The sequence below is a fragment of the Aptenodytes patagonicus genome, chromosome 3, assembly GCF_965638725.1.
Source record: "Aptenodytes patagonicus chromosome 3, bAptPat1.pri.cur, whole genome shotgun sequence".
Taxonomy (NCBI): Eukaryota; Metazoa; Chordata; class Aves; order Sphenisciformes; family Spheniscidae; genus Aptenodytes; species Aptenodytes patagonicus.
This window is the reverse complement of record NC_134951.1, coordinates 42,097,860-42,115,441: the sequence shown is the minus strand read 5'-3', so window position 1 is coordinate 42,115,441 and position 17,582 is coordinate 42,097,860. Positions and strand designations below refer to the sequence as shown.

Genomic DNA, 17,582 nt, shown 5'->3' with positions numbered 1-17,582 from the left:
GAAATGTGTTTGAGAGCTAAATGATCACATTTAGTATTTGCAAGTTGAGAACTGACTCCTCAGCACGAATCAGTTCCGTTTAGACTTCATGCCACAGTTTGAGATTTTCTCTTTCCAAAAATACCGATCCTACGATTCATATTAATAAACGCTTGGCATATTTTTCTTTCACTCACTCTGAAGTTTGGAATAATGAACAATAAATAACTTTATATATAAACCTTAAAATAGAGTTCTTAGGAGATGAAAATGTTTTGCTTGTTAGGAACCATCGTGGCTTGCAGATAGTTTATCAGTATCTAGACAACAATACATCCATATTGAGTGGGGAAAATAGCATCATCCTGGGGCTGCATAGATTTGTGTTAGTGAAACTAATACTTCCACAATAAGCAGGAAGTGTTTAAGAGCTATTTAGTGATATCTTCCAGGAGGAAGAATGATCAGGATTCAAGCTGATGGTGCGGAGAACAGTGTTCAACAAGTAATATTTCTGTAAACCATTTGGTTAAAAGTTTGAAAATAGATCTAACATAGTCAGCCCTGATGAATTTTGAAGTTATGCAGCACTCCATTGTTTAGATTTTAGTGATCCCCTAAATGAGATCATAATTTCTGGGCTAGTACCATGTCTGTCTACCAGGTACGCATTTTAATTTAACACTTAAATTACCTGGCTGGGATTTTTTTTATGGTATGGCAATATGGGGGACTAATATCATTGAGGTTTTTCCTATAATAATCCAACATACGTTTGCTGTTGCTTAATTCATCTCTCAAATGGCATAAAACCTGGTTTATTTTTAATGTTGGTTTGGTTTTTTTACTCCTAGTTGGGCATGAACCTGAACACTGGTCTGTCTACAGGAGATATCTTGAATTTTATGTGCTTGAGTCGAAGCTAACGGAATTTCACGGTATGTTCTCCATTATCTGGAAAGCCACTTTCCCACTGCTGTGATTATCATTCAGTACTGAGCTGAAATTTAAAATAATGAAACCAATGTTTGCGGTGTTACAAGAATAATCTCCTTGATATCTTTATTAGGTACGTTTCCTGATGCTCAGCTTCCCTCAAAGAGAATCATTGGCCCTAAGAACTACGAGTTCTTAAAATCCAAGAGAGAGGAGTTCCAGGAATATCTGCAGGTATTAAACAAACTTTTGGAGCAAAAAATATTCTAAAACTAATAATATAAAATTAATAAAAGAATATCTGCTTTTTGTTTGTTTGTTTCCAAGTAACTTGGGTTATAGAAAGGATTGAAGTGGGCAAATAAAACTTGTTAAAGTTTCATGTGACTGAAAACAGAAATCTTTTGCAAATGACAATATCTATGGTAATATAATGCTCTTTGAATATCTCTTTTTGCTATAGAGAAATTGATTTTTTAAAGATTAAAGTACTTCTTTCTTTCCTTCTGTCTCAAAGAAACTTCTGCAACATCCAGAACTAAGTAACAGCCAGCTTTTAGCTGACTTCCTGTCCCCTAATGGAGGAGAGACTCAGTTTCTTGATAAAATGTTGCCTGATGTGAATCTTGGTATGTAACATGTTAGTTGTTTATGCTGACAAAGAGTAATACTGTAAATACTGTGATTGAATGATAGTAGTAATGAATAGATAACTTATGTAAGGATGTGGAGGTGGGAAATCGGAACTCTGCTCCTTCACAGCCCTTAAAATTATAGCTCAGCAAGCAAGATATGCTGATACTTTTTCCTTGAAGAAAAAGGACATTTTGAGATTATGGAAAAAAAAGTGTTTAAGTGGTTGCTTTTGTATCTTTATGTCAGCAAGCAAGGTGATCAAGATTTCTCTAACAAATTTCATAGTTCAAGAAGACTTACGGTATTGTCACAAGTCAAATCTGGACAAGTCAGTCATTGTTTACAGGTGTGATGGTATAAACGATTTCTTAATATAAACTACCTTTGGGTGTTAGTTGAATAAAATCTGTTTATTTTAATCTGAAAACTACAATATTTAATATTTCTAGTATTAGCGTTAAGATCTCTTTTTAACATGAGCTACTTAATAGAATTTGAGGCAGTGGTGTGTATGATCTTGGCAGGTGAAATGGAAATTGAGAAGTTGAGAAATTCTTGATGTCTAATGTAACAGTTGATAATAAATCCAAAAAGTAGACTGCAGCATGACTTTACAGCTTGGCTGCAACGTAGCTGTCTCATGATAGTGGGCCTGAGCTGGTAAGGTCAACCTCATGGCCATTCTGTCTTCGTGTATTGTAGCACTTGTGGTTCTGGCACGAGCGTGGTCCAGGAAAGCCATGTCTGAACTGTGCCACTGCATTTCTGCTTCTCCTGGTCATGGTGTGAACCTGCTGGGGTGGCCGTTCTCTTAGTGTGCTTACTAAGTTGTTGAATGAGATTTCAGTTGTCATCCGCCAGTTAAAGTGTTTTGTTTGGTTTCAGGCCTCCTCTGTAGATCCAACTATACGTTGTTAAAAAAAGCTTGTAATTATGGTGTTTACTGTCATACATCTCATGTCTGAGACTATACTTCACTTCCCTAAACATCATTTTAACAAGTCTTGGCATTTCGGTTGGACTTTTTGTGAGAACGAGTGATTTGTATTATTATCATTTAAACATTGTACATACTTTCCGATGTAAGTTCCAAATTTAATGACATGTAGATAAGAAAAATAATACTGTAAATGTAGTGCTTAAAATAAAACTAATCCTAGACACTTTCATTTTTCAGCATTCAAAGTTACTATGCTGTATCCTGGTAGCCTTAACAGGACAGAAGAGGTGATTTTTAAGACCACAGCTGTAGCCTGTCCAATTTGTAAAACTTTACTCGCCAGTATTTTCAAGACTGGATCCTTCCAGAATCTCTCCAGATTAGCTGATCTTTTTAGGGAAGGAGGAGAATCTCAGTTTTTTGTGATTTCTTTTGTGATAAACGTTTATGAAGGATGAAGAACTTAGATACAGAAAATTGTGCCAATGCCGGTGTCATATAGTACTGCTGTTATGGTAATACAGCTATTTATGTTTGAGCTTCTAGAAAAATTACAAAGGCAGATCTAGAGTACTTTGTTTTTTGTGGGTTTTTTCCAAAAGTATTCAGATAATCATCTGTATTTTTCATATTTTAAGTATCTTTTCTTGAAAAGTACTAAGCATTAAGTTATAAACGAGGTATGTGGAAAACTTCATAGCTTTTTGTGCCCCATTAAAAAAAAAAAAAAACAGATTTAAAAAACTATTGTATTTTTAAATTAAGTACTAGACGAGTACATAAAATGTAGCAGAGCAAAATGTCTTTAAGATCAGGCAGTGATAACAAAGTTTTTGTTTTTTTGTTTCTAATTATAGGTAAAATTATAAAATCTGTTCCAGGAAAGCTGATGAAAGAGGTGAGTAAGTCTTCCAGGTTGCCAACATTTTAACTTCAATGACTAATTTTATGTGCTACTAACTTACAGGCTAGTAAAAAATTTGTTTGGAAACTCAGGTTTTTGTTTGTTTTTTTCCTATAATTATGCAAGTGACAGGTCATTCATATCTTATTTCAGAAAGGTCAGCATTTGGAGCCATTCATCATGAATTTTATCAACTCCTGTGAATCTCCCAAGCCTAAACCAAGTAGGCCTGAACTTACCATCTTGAGTCCTACTTCTGAAAACAACAAGAAGGTATAGTAAGTCTTCTTCCTTTCCCACTTTACAGGAGTGGGGAAAATTGACCATACTCTGAAAATGCAAAGAATAAACAGAAAAAAAACATAAATAAAACAGCTTATCTATTTTGTGTTGTCTTTTCACACAAGAAGGAGAACAGTCGTGCAGAGAGATTTGTCATCTTCTGTCTTGTAAATATCTTTGTCTGAATGACTTTTGAGGGTTGGTTGTTGATTTTGTGGTTTTTGTTGGTTTTCTTTTTTTTCTTGTTTTTTTTTTTTAAATTATTACTGGATTTGGACATGAGGATACAGAGTAGAGAGCTTGGGAAGTACAGAGCGGAGAAGAGGGAAAGCAAAGGTGTAAAATGCGGAATGTTTTAATACCGTAAGGCAGCTTCCTTTCTGAAGTGAGACGAGCTTGAGTGTTTCACAAACATGTGGCTTGTCAAAGTGCTACAAGCCAAAATTGTCAAAGTGCTGATACCCATTCATCTGCCTTTAAAATGTTAGTATACAGTTCATTGATGTCTGGCATACATAATAGGTTAACTTGGCTGTAGTTTCGCTCTCCAACATTGCCACAGCTAAAGCTTCCAATTTTAACCTTTTATTTGACTATAGGAAAAGCTAGGTCCTTTCTTAGTCGTCTTGTATTTGTGGCTAGAGACTGGTAAAACTTACTTGAAAGACTTCTGTTAGCTTCAGGGGCTTTAAAAAGACACTGGTCTTCATATTTCTGTGTTAGATTTCTTTAGAGTGTTAATGGATTTGTGGAATTTACACAGGAATATTGCTTCTGGACTAGGATTTCGGAGACCCAAGCTCAGTGTTACAGAGTTGATGTGATTTGGGACAATAATGTGCGTACACTTTGCTATGTGAGAGGTTCTAAAAGAAAACTCAGTACTGTATGCTTCTCTGCTATCTCATTAGCTTTGGGAAGAGGAGTTGAAACTGGACTATGTAAGCTGGGACACTTCATTTTGCAAAGTGATGAATTGGAGATATATGATAGTCTAAAGAATAATGCATAGCATGAGAGGGCAGGGGATAAAGATTGGGTTTTTTTCCCCTCTCTTCTAGCGCAAAAACTAAGAGGCATTAAATGAAGGTGGTAGGAGCCAGGTTCAAACCAAAAAGTGGTAGCTCTTGCAATAGTTTGGTAAATTTGTGGAAATCCTTGCCAAAAGATGTTGTGAATACCAGAAGTTTAAACAACTATAAGGTGAGACTGGACAAATTCACAAAAAAAGGAAATACATTCAGGGTGAGTACCTGTAGAGAAACTGCATCCAGCTCTTGAACTTTTTTTTAGTTGAAAACGATTGGAGGCTGGAAGAGTATTGGTGAAAAGTACTGTCTATGCCCGTTCTTTTCTTGCAGGAGCTAGAAGCCCAGGATCCATTTATGGTTCTTGTTGGTGATGGGCTGTTAAAAAAAGAGGACCTTTTTGATTTCCCTCACTATGGACATTTTTATAGTGTTACGACACTTACAGAATTTGCAGCTACAAAACTTTTATACTGATTAAGTACAATGGCAGTTAAATCTATTAATTTGTTTAGATTTCATCTTCTAAACCAGAAGTCTGAATTGCTACAGCAAATATTAAATAAATACTTAAAATATTTGAGCAACAAGCTTTGCACTCTGAAGCATTCTGTGAAGTCGGTTCTTTCTGTAGTTTAATAAACTTTATTAAAGGACCAAAATTAATTCTTTAAAGTGGTGTTCAAAACCATTTTGCATTGTAAAAGGTTAAAAAAATGTATATAGCATTGCTTAGTTAAAATACAAACTCTGAAGTGTCAGTATGTTATTTTTGTAAAAGAACGTGTACAGAAATTCGGGCTCCGAAATGAGGTTTTCCCAATTCTTTTCAACCATGGTGGTCCCAGGAAAGCAAAGAGCTGGCTGCATTTTGGCTTTCCTTTTGGAATACTGAAGTTTCCCTAAACAAAATGTAGATCTTTACTGCCTTCTGGTTTATAATGTCATTTTCAGAAATAGTATTTTAGGAGAAACCTCCTTATCATTGTTGACTAACTGTCCATGTATGTACTCCATTGGAGACAGAAGTTTGTAGAGTCTGAGTTGAAGTTGTTGCTAGTACGGCTGATTTACCCTGTAGGAGGTGCTTTTGTCATGAGAGTTTCCTTGCAGACAGCAAAAAAGATGAAGCTAGCCCCAGCTCTCCACTCCTTCTCGCTATCTATCGTGAGAGTGAGTTCACTGTTTTTCTAAGCAACTTTGTTCTAGTTAACTGTTCTACGAATAAGTAATTGGTTCTACATACATTTTAGATTTTCTTTTTTCTTTCCCAAAAGAAATCTGTTTTGTTTTGGGGAGCCATTTGCTGTAAACAGATAGAAAGTTTGGTATATCTTCGGCAGAGCTATGATTATTATTTAATGGTGGGTACTCAAGACACTTTGCCTTGGGGGATGCTGCAAGACAGTTCTATGATCAGATACTTAGTATCTGTTTGTGCTCAAATTATACTACCAGTTTTGACCAGAAGAGGCATGTATCTATAAGGAATTAATGTGCTGACTGCTTTCTCACTAATTTCCCATCAGTTTAGCCAGAGCGCGCACGCTTACTCACACGATAACTGTGATTATTAGAGATATCCAGGTTGTGCTGCGTTATGGTCTCTGCTGAGTCTTCCCATGCACATTGTGAAATTCATCCCTCTTGCTGATTTGTTGGGGTGCTTGTGCCTTCTTTGGAAGACAGTTTTCTCTTTCTCAAGTCCGCCCACGCTTGGGAAAAGCTTTGTGCCAGGTGCCAGGACACTGCGCTATTTACATCTTGTCACGTCTTGGATTTGATTTGTAAGCCACACTGGTTTCATCTGCCAGACCGTTTTAGTTCAGATCAATGCTGCTTTTTGGAAGCAAATCTCCTGATCATCTCTGCTTATCGCATTTTCTCTCGTACTAGGGAGCTGTCTCAGAACTCATTAACTGAATTTATTTCAGATGAAACTAAGCTGGAAAACGCTGTCTAGGAATGCAGGCACCAAGGGGTATTCAGTCCAAAGGTAGACTGAGGTAACAGTCTACCCCCCCCCCCCCCCCCCCAGTACATTGGGCATAGACTTCAGTTGTTCAGTTCTGCAGTTTAACTTCTGTTGTGCCATGTGACATCTTCGTGAAGAGATACAAGCACTGTGCAGCACTCTTACCCAATAGAAGCTGGTGATGGAGATGAATGCAAAATGTCTGTACCAGGATTGCGTGAGCTACCTGTACGGAGTCAATGAGGAGATCTGGCAGGCAGCCGAAGAGACGGAAGGTTGGCATTTTCTGAGTGCCCATCTGTGAGAAGGGCATGTTGTCTCATAGCAAGAAAGTTCTACAACACAGAATTTTTTGGTAAATGCTAGAGTCAATTTCCAGCTGATGCAGCATTCCCATATATCTTGTCTGGTACAGATCTGTTTATTCTAGTATCAACATGTTGGAATCCGCTGAGAGTACAGTACGCATTCCCCGGTGCTTGTGCTGCCAACTCTGTTGTCATGAATAGGGTACACCCAGGCTACCTCTTCACCAATAGGCTGAATAAGAAATGCTTGAAAGTCTGTCAGGGCAGGTGAAAGCTTGAGTTCAATCAGAAACGTGCCTACTCTGAAGGATTTTCTGCATGCTGCTTCCTTTTGAATATTCCTGGTGTGTGTGTAAGTTTGTATGTTTTAAATGTCGATGGAAAGACCCAACTAGTTAAAAACACATAATGAACATGGGTAATCAACCTTAGTACAGCCAGTAGCAATTGGATTTTTGTCCTGTATCAGATCCACTAGACTGAAAGAGTTATCAACCATCAAGTGAACAAAAAACCCTACTCCCCACTCCTAGGGGCACCAATAGGATTTCTGGTTTTCCCAGCTACGTTTCTATTCTGAAGGTCTCTGAGGAGCTTGATCGTCTTCCGAACATACTTTTGTCAGACTTGCTAGAATAGGTCAGGACTTCTCAGCTGATGCAGATTTTGCAAAATATGCCTACAAAGGCATTGTTCTGCTGGCTTGTGATGACCTGCCAACAGCAATAAAAACTGCCTTTGGAACACCAACGGTATAATGTATCTTTATGCGTAGTTACTTGGAGGAAGACACGGTTGCTTTTCAGTACACTAACTGATGTGGTTCAGATGCTACATACATTCTTTCTTCTTACCATTTTTGGTATAGTCATCTGTACTTTGCAAATGAGTAGGAAGAAACGTGGAGAGGTTAATGCCTCTGGCTGGTGGATATTGTTCATAATCGTGGTATTGCTTCTATCAGCTTCACACCTGTGCTGGAATGTATGGGCGTATATTTGTATATGCGCTCACTAACTGTTGAGTAACTTTTTTCTGTTAGGCACTTTATGTAAGCATTCATACTTATTTTACTAGCTTTTCCCATCAAGGTACAATAGATAGCCTACTGTACAAGGGATTACTTTGGTCTTTTTCTTAATGTAGGCCTTTTATCTTTCACTTGCTTCAGGAGCTTGGCTTCCATTATTAACCAGTACTAATCTGTGGAATTTCCTCATTGAAAGCCTTTTAAGAATATTTCGTGATTACAGTTACTGTTAAATCTTAACATTGCAAACTCCAAGCATTGGAGTTTGTTTTGTCTTATGTCTCAAATATTAACATGCGCGGAAACATTTAAAAGCAAAATCCTGTGCTTATCTGAATTGTGAATATAATCTCAACTTTTGTATTAGATATCCAATTGTATGTTTTTCACTTGGCTTTCCTCTGAGCCAAAATCCTGGAAAGTGCAGAAGACCTAAGCAGAGATGTAATGCTACTGTGTGTTACGGCTGCTGCATCCTTCAGATACTAATGACTGTAGAATACACACTTGCGCTGGAATGGTGCAAAGTATATACTTTATAAAAACTGCTCAGTGGCTCAGTAATTCTGGCATGCATTGATCTGCTGTTGCTTTCTGGAATGCCACGTGCAAGAGTCTGAGCTTTCAAAGCTTGACAATGATCAAGGAACCGTTGTATTTAAGGTGCAAGACAGATTATCCATGTGCAGAAGTACGTGCAGCATTCAAAAGGTACTGCTTCTGGTTTGGGGTGAAAGTTGAAATGACTTTTGGAAGTCAAAAAGCTTTGCCCTAAGATGGCCTACATGTTTGATTTTTTTTTTTATAGATCAGCTGCCAGACTGCTGTTACTGATTTGGTTTGGCCTGTACGCACTCAGAATGGGCTGCTTTGAGTTGGCTCAGTATGTATCGCCTCTGTCAGGTCGTGGGGTGTATCTAAAAAGTAAACAAGGCTCTTGTTTAAGTTACAATAATTCAACTAAGATTTTCCCACTGTCCTAGTTTCGGTATTGAGGAGGATATAGACTTCAGTTTATACAGGGTTTTTTAAACAACATACCAGGGATGCTTTCATACAGTAGGCGTGAATAATTATGTGTTCTTTCTAGGTTTGTTACCTTCCTGGATACCAGTTATCCACCAGTGCATTAACCATATTTGCTCTTTCATGTAATTTATGTAATAACTTGGTGTTGTTTAATTTGAGTGAACTTTGTGAAGATAATGCCAGCAGTTCAGCACTTAACAAAAGAGAGGGCCTAAAGAAGTGCAAGTCAAAACCTGAGTCTTGCCAGATTTCCTGATGTAATTTTTCCTAAGAGTGCAGAGCATTCTGTTTAGAGACTTGCGTGTTTCAGAGCCTGTTGTGATTTGGATGTTTTATGGCCTTATATAGTTCAGGGAGAATTGCTCTACAGAAAGTGAACCACATAAAAGCAAATTACTTCCCATTCCTTGGAACTATTTTTAATTTGGGAGTGATACAGAAAAATCTGTGTCAGTAGCAATCATCTCAACCTAGGCAACACTATAATTACGTTGCGTTTGCTTCTAGTTCTGGGATATTTTTTTAGAAGCTTGGCATAAACTTTTGAACTTTCTTTTCATAATACAAAGTATTCTGTATGAATTCTTTTTTACCTTTAGATCAACAGTTTTGGGGATAATTTAAAATAAACTGTTAATGGTGATTGCTAGGTAATGTCAAATGTGGAGAGCCTCAGGATTCAGGGAACTCTTCCTTTCCAGCTGCTGGAGCCCACAGACTTGGCGGGGGGAAGGAGTACTGCCTAGGTGGTGTGGGACTCCTTATGAGATGCAGGGAAGAGTCTCTTGGGATTTTACAAGTATTATAATGATACCTTTTGGGGAAGAACCAACAGCAAGGAAATGGAGGGATCGTCGTGGTGGTGGTGGGAACATGAGAAAATAGAAAGATAAAGGAATAAAATGAGAAATGGGATAAATGGAAAGAAACCCAAACTTCGGTAACTTACAAAGATTCAGGAAGTTTTTTCTATAGATAATCAAGCTGGCAGGGGAAAAAGGGGGTTCTCTGTGTAAAAAGTTGGATATTTTGTCCAGAAATCACTGTATTTATTTCAAAATGGAAGCCAACAGGAAATTTTAGGAACACTTGGATGTCGTAGGGTTCCCCTGTGATTTAAGGCTGACAAACTCCATATCCTTTATGCCCCTCATTGACAGAATGGGGTGCATCAAAGGAATCAAAGCCTGTGATAAAAGTCTAGATACATGAAGGTATCAGGAGCAAAAGGGCTCACGAATTAATGTCTTGGTCACCCTGCTGATTTGTTCTGAATCCAGGTATTTTGGTTGTCGAGTGTCTTGTCAACATGTGACATGCTCTTTATTTCTCCCCCCCACTTTGGAAAGTGAAGGGGGTTTTTTTGTTGTTGGTTTTTGGGGGTTTTGTTTGTTTGTTTGTTTGTTTTTTAAAAAGAAAACTGATTAGTTCTTTGAAAGCTCTGGAAAAAAGCTACTTCTAATTAAAAAAAAAAACAACAAAGAACTGATGGCTATCCTTTTGCCTTTGAATGCAGTGTTTTCAGTCTTATGTTTCTATTTTTAGCTTTTCAATGACTTATTCAAGAATAATGCAAACCGGTCTGAGAATACAGAAAGACGACAAAATCAGAACTACTTCATGGAAATGATGACTGTAGAAGGAGTCTATGACTACTTAATGTATGTTGGTAAGAAGTGATTTCTCTTAATTATTCTTATACTTCATGCCAAATATGAAGTTTTGGTTCTTTGGTAAGAAATAAAATTCTGTTGCAGTAATCATATATAATTCAGCACTTGCAAGCTTAACAATATACATTTTAGGAACACAGTCATTCTTTAAAAGACTTTATTGCTGTGTTAAAATACGGTAATTTATCATTCATTATTGCTCAGTTGTTTTGTTAGATCTCTTTCTGCATCTCGGAGTATGAGCTTATGGGAGTAGGTCCCTTCCCTTTTCTCAGATGTGCCTAGGCTGCTTGTACACTCTGGGAACTAATTAATAAAAATAGTTAAAGGAAGTATTTGATAAGCGGCCTGGAGAATAGTGATTTTTCATCATTGCACTAAGAAAACTAAAATAATATTTGCTTGTTTGCAATCTTTTCTTTCTTTTTTTTCTTTTGAATAAGTGACTCCTTTATCTATTAGGAGAACATTGTAAATGTATGTTACTGTAACTTTGCAGGTAGGGTAGTTTTCCGCATTCCTGACTGGCTGCATCACCTCTTGATGGGAGGAAGAATTCTCTTCAAAAATACATTGGAACTGTACACTGACTATTACTTGCATTATAAGTTAGAACAGCTATTTCAGGAGCACCGGTTGGTTTCTCTGATAACATTGCTGAGAGGTTAGTAAAAGTTACATCTTTGATGTGAAAATACTGCTTTAGTTTGATATTTGAAATCCCTTCTTTTAAGTTTCCAAGTACTAAACTTTGCAGTGCTTGACTGAAGCTAATGGAGTTTTAAAAATCAAGTTGGCCTATAAAAAGGTTCCAGAAGCTCATTGTGGAAAGATGCCGAGTCAGCCATGTTGTCTGTCAATGATGGTTACAGAAAAAGGTGTTATGAATAGTAATTTGCTAAGGTGTGCAAAGAACAAGAAAAACAGAGCAAAGGTGGTTTAGTATATCAGAGCGCAAACACTTCATGCAATCTTCAAATTACTTTTCACAGTCCTTTATTGTTAATTTTTTTGTTCCCGTTGTTGTGGTGGGCTTTTGAGAGGGCTTGAGTGTTCTTGACCTTCAAATAAGGGAAGGGGAGAGGAGGTTAAAAAAGAATTAAAAAATTACCTCACAACTGTAGAGAAGTATTATCTGACTACAGTCTGATCTAAACAACACATCTGGCCAAAGCTCTGCAATCAAGACAGCTCTGTCCTTATCAAGCCAAAAAGAAAGCTTGTGAAAGACAAAAAAGGAAAGGAGTAAATCTTTTGGAGCCTAAAACCGAAACTGAGTGCCTAATATTTCTCATGAACAACAATACTTGTTTTTTCATGCACAGGTAAATCTGAAATTTTTGACAGTTCCAGACAGTGTTTTAGCACAAGATATAAATACTGCTTATAGTTTTGAAAGTATAAGGGAAATTGTAAGTAAGGAGATCATAACTAACCTGAAGTAGAATTGATCCAAACCTAGAAGATAATGCTTTAAAAATTTGAAAAGAATGGAAATAAATTGGCAAAAGATTGTCCTCCACACAGGTGGGGTATTCTGGATTCAATCAGGCAAACGTAAGCAAAAGACTATTATCTGGCAAGGCTAGAATTCCCTTCCAGTCAAGATCATACAGAAAAGCAGCTCGACTTCGAGGCCATAATCCAAAACACATTTTATAAGTCAGTGATGCATAGCTGCCTAAAGACTTTTTTTTTCAATGTGTCTTTGCTGCAGATGCTGTGTTCTGTGAGAATACCGAACCTCGTGCTCTCCAGGATAAACAGAAGCGAGCAAAGCAGACTTTTGAAGAAATGATGAGATACATTCCAGGTTCTGTATTTCATGACTCGCTAATTGTTCAAGCAGATATATAACCCAAATACAGTCACATTAGCTTTTCAAATCAAATAATACTTACGCAGCTGAGATTTGAGTTGACTAGAATACTAGGTGCAAAAACCCAGGAGTTCAGTTTCGTCACTTAAGAGTTGCTGACTAAGGTTGTAGCATAGTGATTAATAAAGACATGATGGAAATAAAGAGCTTTACAAATGTACTTGTCGTGGTTTAACCTCAGTTGGCAACTGAGCACCACGCGGCTGCTCGCTCACTTCCCCCCCCCCCGGTGGGATGGGGGAGAGAATTGGAAGAGCACAAGGGAGAAAAACTCGTGGGTTGAGATAAAAACAGTTTAATAATTGAAATTAATAATAATAATATAATAATAATGATAATACACAAAGCAGGTGATGCACAGTGCAATTGCTCACCACCCGCCGACCGATGCCCAGCCAGTCCCCGAGCAGCGGCCCCCCCGGCCAGCTTTCCCCAGTTTATGTACTGAGCATGACGTCACATGGTATGGAATGTCCCTTTGGCCAGTTTGGGTCAGCTGTCCTGGCTGTGCCCCCTCCCAGCTTCTTGTGCCCCTCCAGCCTTCTCAGTCGGTAGAGCATGGGAAGCTGAAAAGTCCTTGGCTAGTGTAAGCATTACCTAGCAACAACTAAAACATCGGTGTGTTATCAACATTGTTCTCATCCTAAATCCAAACTACAGCACTGTACCAGCTACTGGGAAGGAAACTAACTCTATCCCTGCCGAAACCAGGACAGTACTTAATACCATAATTTCTTCATCTTTAGAATGTTCCTATAGTTTGCATTTTATCCAGATGAAAACTGGGTTAAAAAAGGCACACCATGAAGCCAGAAGATAAATCTGAGCTCTCCTTACACTGTATAAACTAGGGAAGAGTGGCCCATTTTCTAGGTTATTCAGAAAGTGATTGAAAAATTTCAGCTTGTGGCTTATTAAACAATACATTAGGACAATACATTGATATTATAAAAAGTGTAATAATGATTTAGGTGTGCAGCCCTGAAGGAAAGGGAGGAAACAAGGAGGAACCAAAGGAGTGGGGTTTTTTCCATTTACCACTTTAGATGGATAAAATTTGAAGTCCTTCTTTAATTTAAACTTTTTTTTTTAATTACTGGACTTCTATAACTGTATTGTATAGCTGTTCTGCGGTGCTTCCTAATGACTTGTGTATTTGTTGTTGGTATCTGTTCTAGATTTAATAGGCAAGTGCATTGGGGAGGAGGCTAAATATGAAGGCATCAGGCTTCTGTTTGATGGAATGCAGCAACCAGTGCTCAACAAACAGGTAACTTGCAACACGTGAGAAACTTGCCTTTTGGAACAGGTTTTCCTGAAGTGAATGTATGGCTATAGCAGAGGAGTGAGCTCTAATTCAGAGTTAAAAATAAAAAGCAGTAGTGTTGCTTTGGAGTGTTCTTAATTTTCTTTATTTTCTTTTAGTTGACTTATGTTCTGCTGGACATTGGGATTCAAGAACTCTTTCCGGAGTTGAGTAAGGTATGTGCTAACTCCGTTCAAGAGCTGCAGAATTCTTCGAGCTGCTAGCGAGTCTGGTCGTTGGTGCATTTTTGCTGTTGTTCCCTTGTAATACTAATTTTAAATTTGGGGGAAAATCTGTATTTTACTAATGTGTTGAAATCATCGAAATCTGGATTATTTACATTTTTGTTAATGAGCTCTTTCCAAGGTTTAGGCCCATTTGTCTAGCATACAGCAAGTCAGAGCTGCCTTTCAGTAGAACTGGACAGAGCAATCGCGGTCGGGATCTCTGTGCCTTTCTTTTTGATTGATTGTCTCCACTCTATTTTATGCATTTCCCGATTTAGGAAGTGAATTCTGCACGCAGAGCTCAGGTTGAGCTTCAGCATTTTTCTTGAGAATATTTGGCAGGAGGGTTTCTTACCTCTAGTTTGGTCACTGCAATGTTAACTCCAACTATCCAGATAAAGGAGAAAGCATTTTGTGTTGTGCGAATTCTATGTAAATGCATATCATGAGGTTTGTGATCCATCTGATACATTTGTACGTATGTATATAAAACCTCCACAGAGTTTTACAGAGTAATTTTATAGTTTGGTCTTCATGGTAGACAGATCTTAGCTAGTTAACTAGATATAAAACAAACAAATTAAAAAACCCCCTCACTTACAATAGATGTTCGTTGCATGAACCCTGTGTTTGAGAACTGTGGAGTGCCCGCAGTGTTTTGTTTTGCATGATGAACAGAAACAAATGATAGATGTCAGAACAAGCCAGGGCACTTTCCATTGTTTTCACTGAAATAAGATCAGCTTAGCAAGTCTAACCTACTCTGTGCATCAGCTCTGTAGCTGGCCTCCTCACATCAGCGTTCAAACAGTTAAAAACAAACAAAAGAAGACCTGGCCAGCCAAGGGAATGAGGAAGTAGCCTGGAGACTTGTGTGCTGCAAAAAAGACCTGACTTAGCCCTGCTGTTTTATTCCGCTGAACTGTTTTCGTATCTCAGCAGCTAATAATACATATATAGGAGCATTAGTCTTTCTTCAGTTGATGCTGAAAAAAACTCAAGGCTTTGTGTGTTAAGCATTTAAATAGTCTTTAAAGCACTGGTCAGGCCCAGAGGGTGGTGATCAGTGGAATGAAGTCTAGTTGGATGCCAGAGAGAGGTATCCTAGGGGGTCAGTTCTGGGTCCAGTCCTGTTCAACATCTTCATCAATGATCTGGATGATGGAGCAGAGTGCAAGGCTGCTGCTGCTGGCACAAAACTGGAAGAAGTGGCTGATAAACCAGAGGGTCGTGCTGCCATCCAGAGGGACCTCGACAGGCTGGAGAAATGGGCTGACAGGAATCTCATGAACTTCAGAAAGGGAAGTGCAAAGTCCTGCACCTGGGGAGGAACAACCCCAGGCACCAGTATATATAGGGGGCTGCCCAGCTGGAAAGCAGCTTTGCAGAAAAGGACCTGGGGGTCCTGGTGGACACCAAGTTGACCGTGAGCCAGCCACACAGTGCCCTTGCCACCAAGAAGGCTAATGGTATCCTGGGCTGCATTAGGAGGAGAGTTACCAGCAGGTCGAGGGAGGCGATGCTGCCCCTCTACTCAGCACGGGTGGGGTCACACCTGGAGTATTGCGTCCAGCTCTGGAGCCCTCAGTGCAAGAGAGATGTGGGCATACTGGAGAGGATCCGGTGAAGGGCCATGAAGATGATGAAGGGACTGGAACATCTCTCCTACGAGGAAAGACTGAGAGAGCTGGGACTGTTCAGCCTAGAAAAGAGACGGCTCAGAGGATCTTATTAATGTATATAAACACCTGCAGGGAGGGCGCAAAGAGGACGGAGCCAGGCTCTTTTCAGTGGTGCCCAGTTGACAGGACCAGAGGCAGTGGGCACAAACTGAAACACGGGAGGTTCCCTCAGGAAACACTTTTCTTCCACTGTGAGGGTGACTGAGCACTGTCACAGGTTACCCAGAGAGGCTGTGGAGTGTCCATCCTCGGAGATATTCAAAAGCCATCTGGGCATCGTCCTGGACAACCAGCTCTAGGTGGCCCTGCTTGAGGTTTGGACCAGATGACCTCCAGAGGCACCTTCTAACCGCACCCATGCTGTGATTCTATAACAGTGTGTATATTTAATGGGGTGAAATATTTTTTTTCTTTGAAAACAAATCAAGACGAGATTATTTAATTTAAATCAAGATTATGGTTCGTACAACTTCTTAATCCATCCTTTTGTTCTGTGTAACTGTGACACTGCCTGACTGCTCTGCAGCGTTTCAAAAAACCACCTGCAGAGGAGGGACCTCTAATGCTACTGTTGGTCTTGGTGAAACAGCAGAGTTGAGGCCTGGGCTCCCCCTGTCCCCTGTGACTGAAGCTGATGGGAGCAGAGCGAGGGAAGTCATTGGCCCAGATTTCGATAGAGGAAAGGGAGAGAAAATACTCCAACCAGGAACTTCAGCCATTTTCCTATTTTGGATGTACCAAGAGAAATACAGAAACGAAGTACTGCTTCTGTGGTGATGTTTGACAGTGGGACCTGGTCGTGAGTGTACGAGGACTGTGATGGACTGAGTGAGGCAGCTGAGGGAGGGGTCACTATGAGAAGGGAAAAGCAAGGTGGAGAGGGGATGGGCAGAGGGCAGCGGTTTTCATCTGGAGCCCTAAACAAACAAAAAAAACAATTCCCTCAAATCACTGCAAACTGACTGTGAAGCCATTTGGGAGAAGAATTGTTTCCTCCAAAGGATTGTAATGGGCAAGTATAAAAGTAATGACTGGTTCTTAGTTATACTGGGGGGGGTGGTGGTAACACTCCAGTGACTGTTCTCTCTCCTCAGCAGAGACTGGTCCTTTTTGAGTTGCTTGATACCAAAATGTGTTTGTAGTTACAGTGAAGAACAGAAAAATATTTCAGTTCAGTCGGTCAGCATTTAAAGGGAAAACTGAGCATCCTGGAAGTTTTGCTTTGAGCACTGCTTCTTCAGCAGGGGAAACAGCCATGGGAGAAATGGGAATATTTTCGTTAGCGGGGATGTCCGTCTGCTTCCCGCTCCTGAGATCTGATATCTTGAAGGTATATCCTGCTACACGTACCAATGCGGATATATACTGGATCACTTCAGATAAGCTGTGTTTAGTGGCAGCACGCGTAAGTGAACAAGTTCTAAGGATACGAGCTGAAAAACACCTAACATAGGAGTTTTGCCTTTGATACAATGTACAGCCAGCCCCTTGGAACTCTGTCAGACAGGATAGAAGGAAAAGGGACAGCTGAGAGAGAAGCAGCATTCCTAGCAGAGGAAGGAAAGAAATCCAGTTGAAAAAATATCTTGCCAGTGCCATTTCCAGAGCAGAAAATTGCTGTCTTAAGAATATTGTATTTAGCAGTTAGGAATGGGGGAGGTGAGACCTTCCAGAGAAAGAAGAAAGTACCTGTTTTGAGAAGTAGTATTAAAAGCCTGAGAGCAGTAGCCTTCCTTTCTCTTAACTCTGGTTTCAAGTGGATGTTTTC

General features: G+C 39.2%; 1 protein-coding gene across 2 annotated transcripts in view; it reads left to right on the top strand.

The window, feature by feature from the left end:
• The window catches only part of SNX14 (sorting nexin 14), a 58,611-nt gene that overhangs the window by 38,561 nt on the left and 2,468 nt on the right, over nucleotides 1-17,582 (top strand). For both annotated transcript variants that reach the window (XM_076333174.1, XM_076333173.1), the window contains 10 exons: nucleotides 834-917; nucleotides 1,049-1,149; nucleotides 1,433-1,544; nucleotides 3,349-3,389; nucleotides 3,549-3,668; nucleotides 10,593-10,716; nucleotides 11,220-11,384; nucleotides 12,438-12,533; nucleotides 13,778-13,869; nucleotides 14,025-14,081. In XM_076333174.1, the coding sequence (XP_076189289.1) occupies nucleotides 834-917; nucleotides 1,049-1,149; nucleotides 1,433-1,544; nucleotides 3,349-3,389; nucleotides 3,549-3,668; nucleotides 10,593-10,716; nucleotides 11,220-11,384; nucleotides 12,438-12,533; nucleotides 13,778-13,869; nucleotides 14,025-14,081 (992 nt within the window). The remainder of the gene's footprint in view (nucleotides 1-833; nucleotides 918-1,048; nucleotides 1,150-1,432; nucleotides 1,545-3,348; nucleotides 3,390-3,548; nucleotides 3,669-10,592; nucleotides 10,717-11,219; nucleotides 11,385-12,437; nucleotides 12,534-13,777; nucleotides 13,870-14,024; nucleotides 14,082-17,582) is intronic.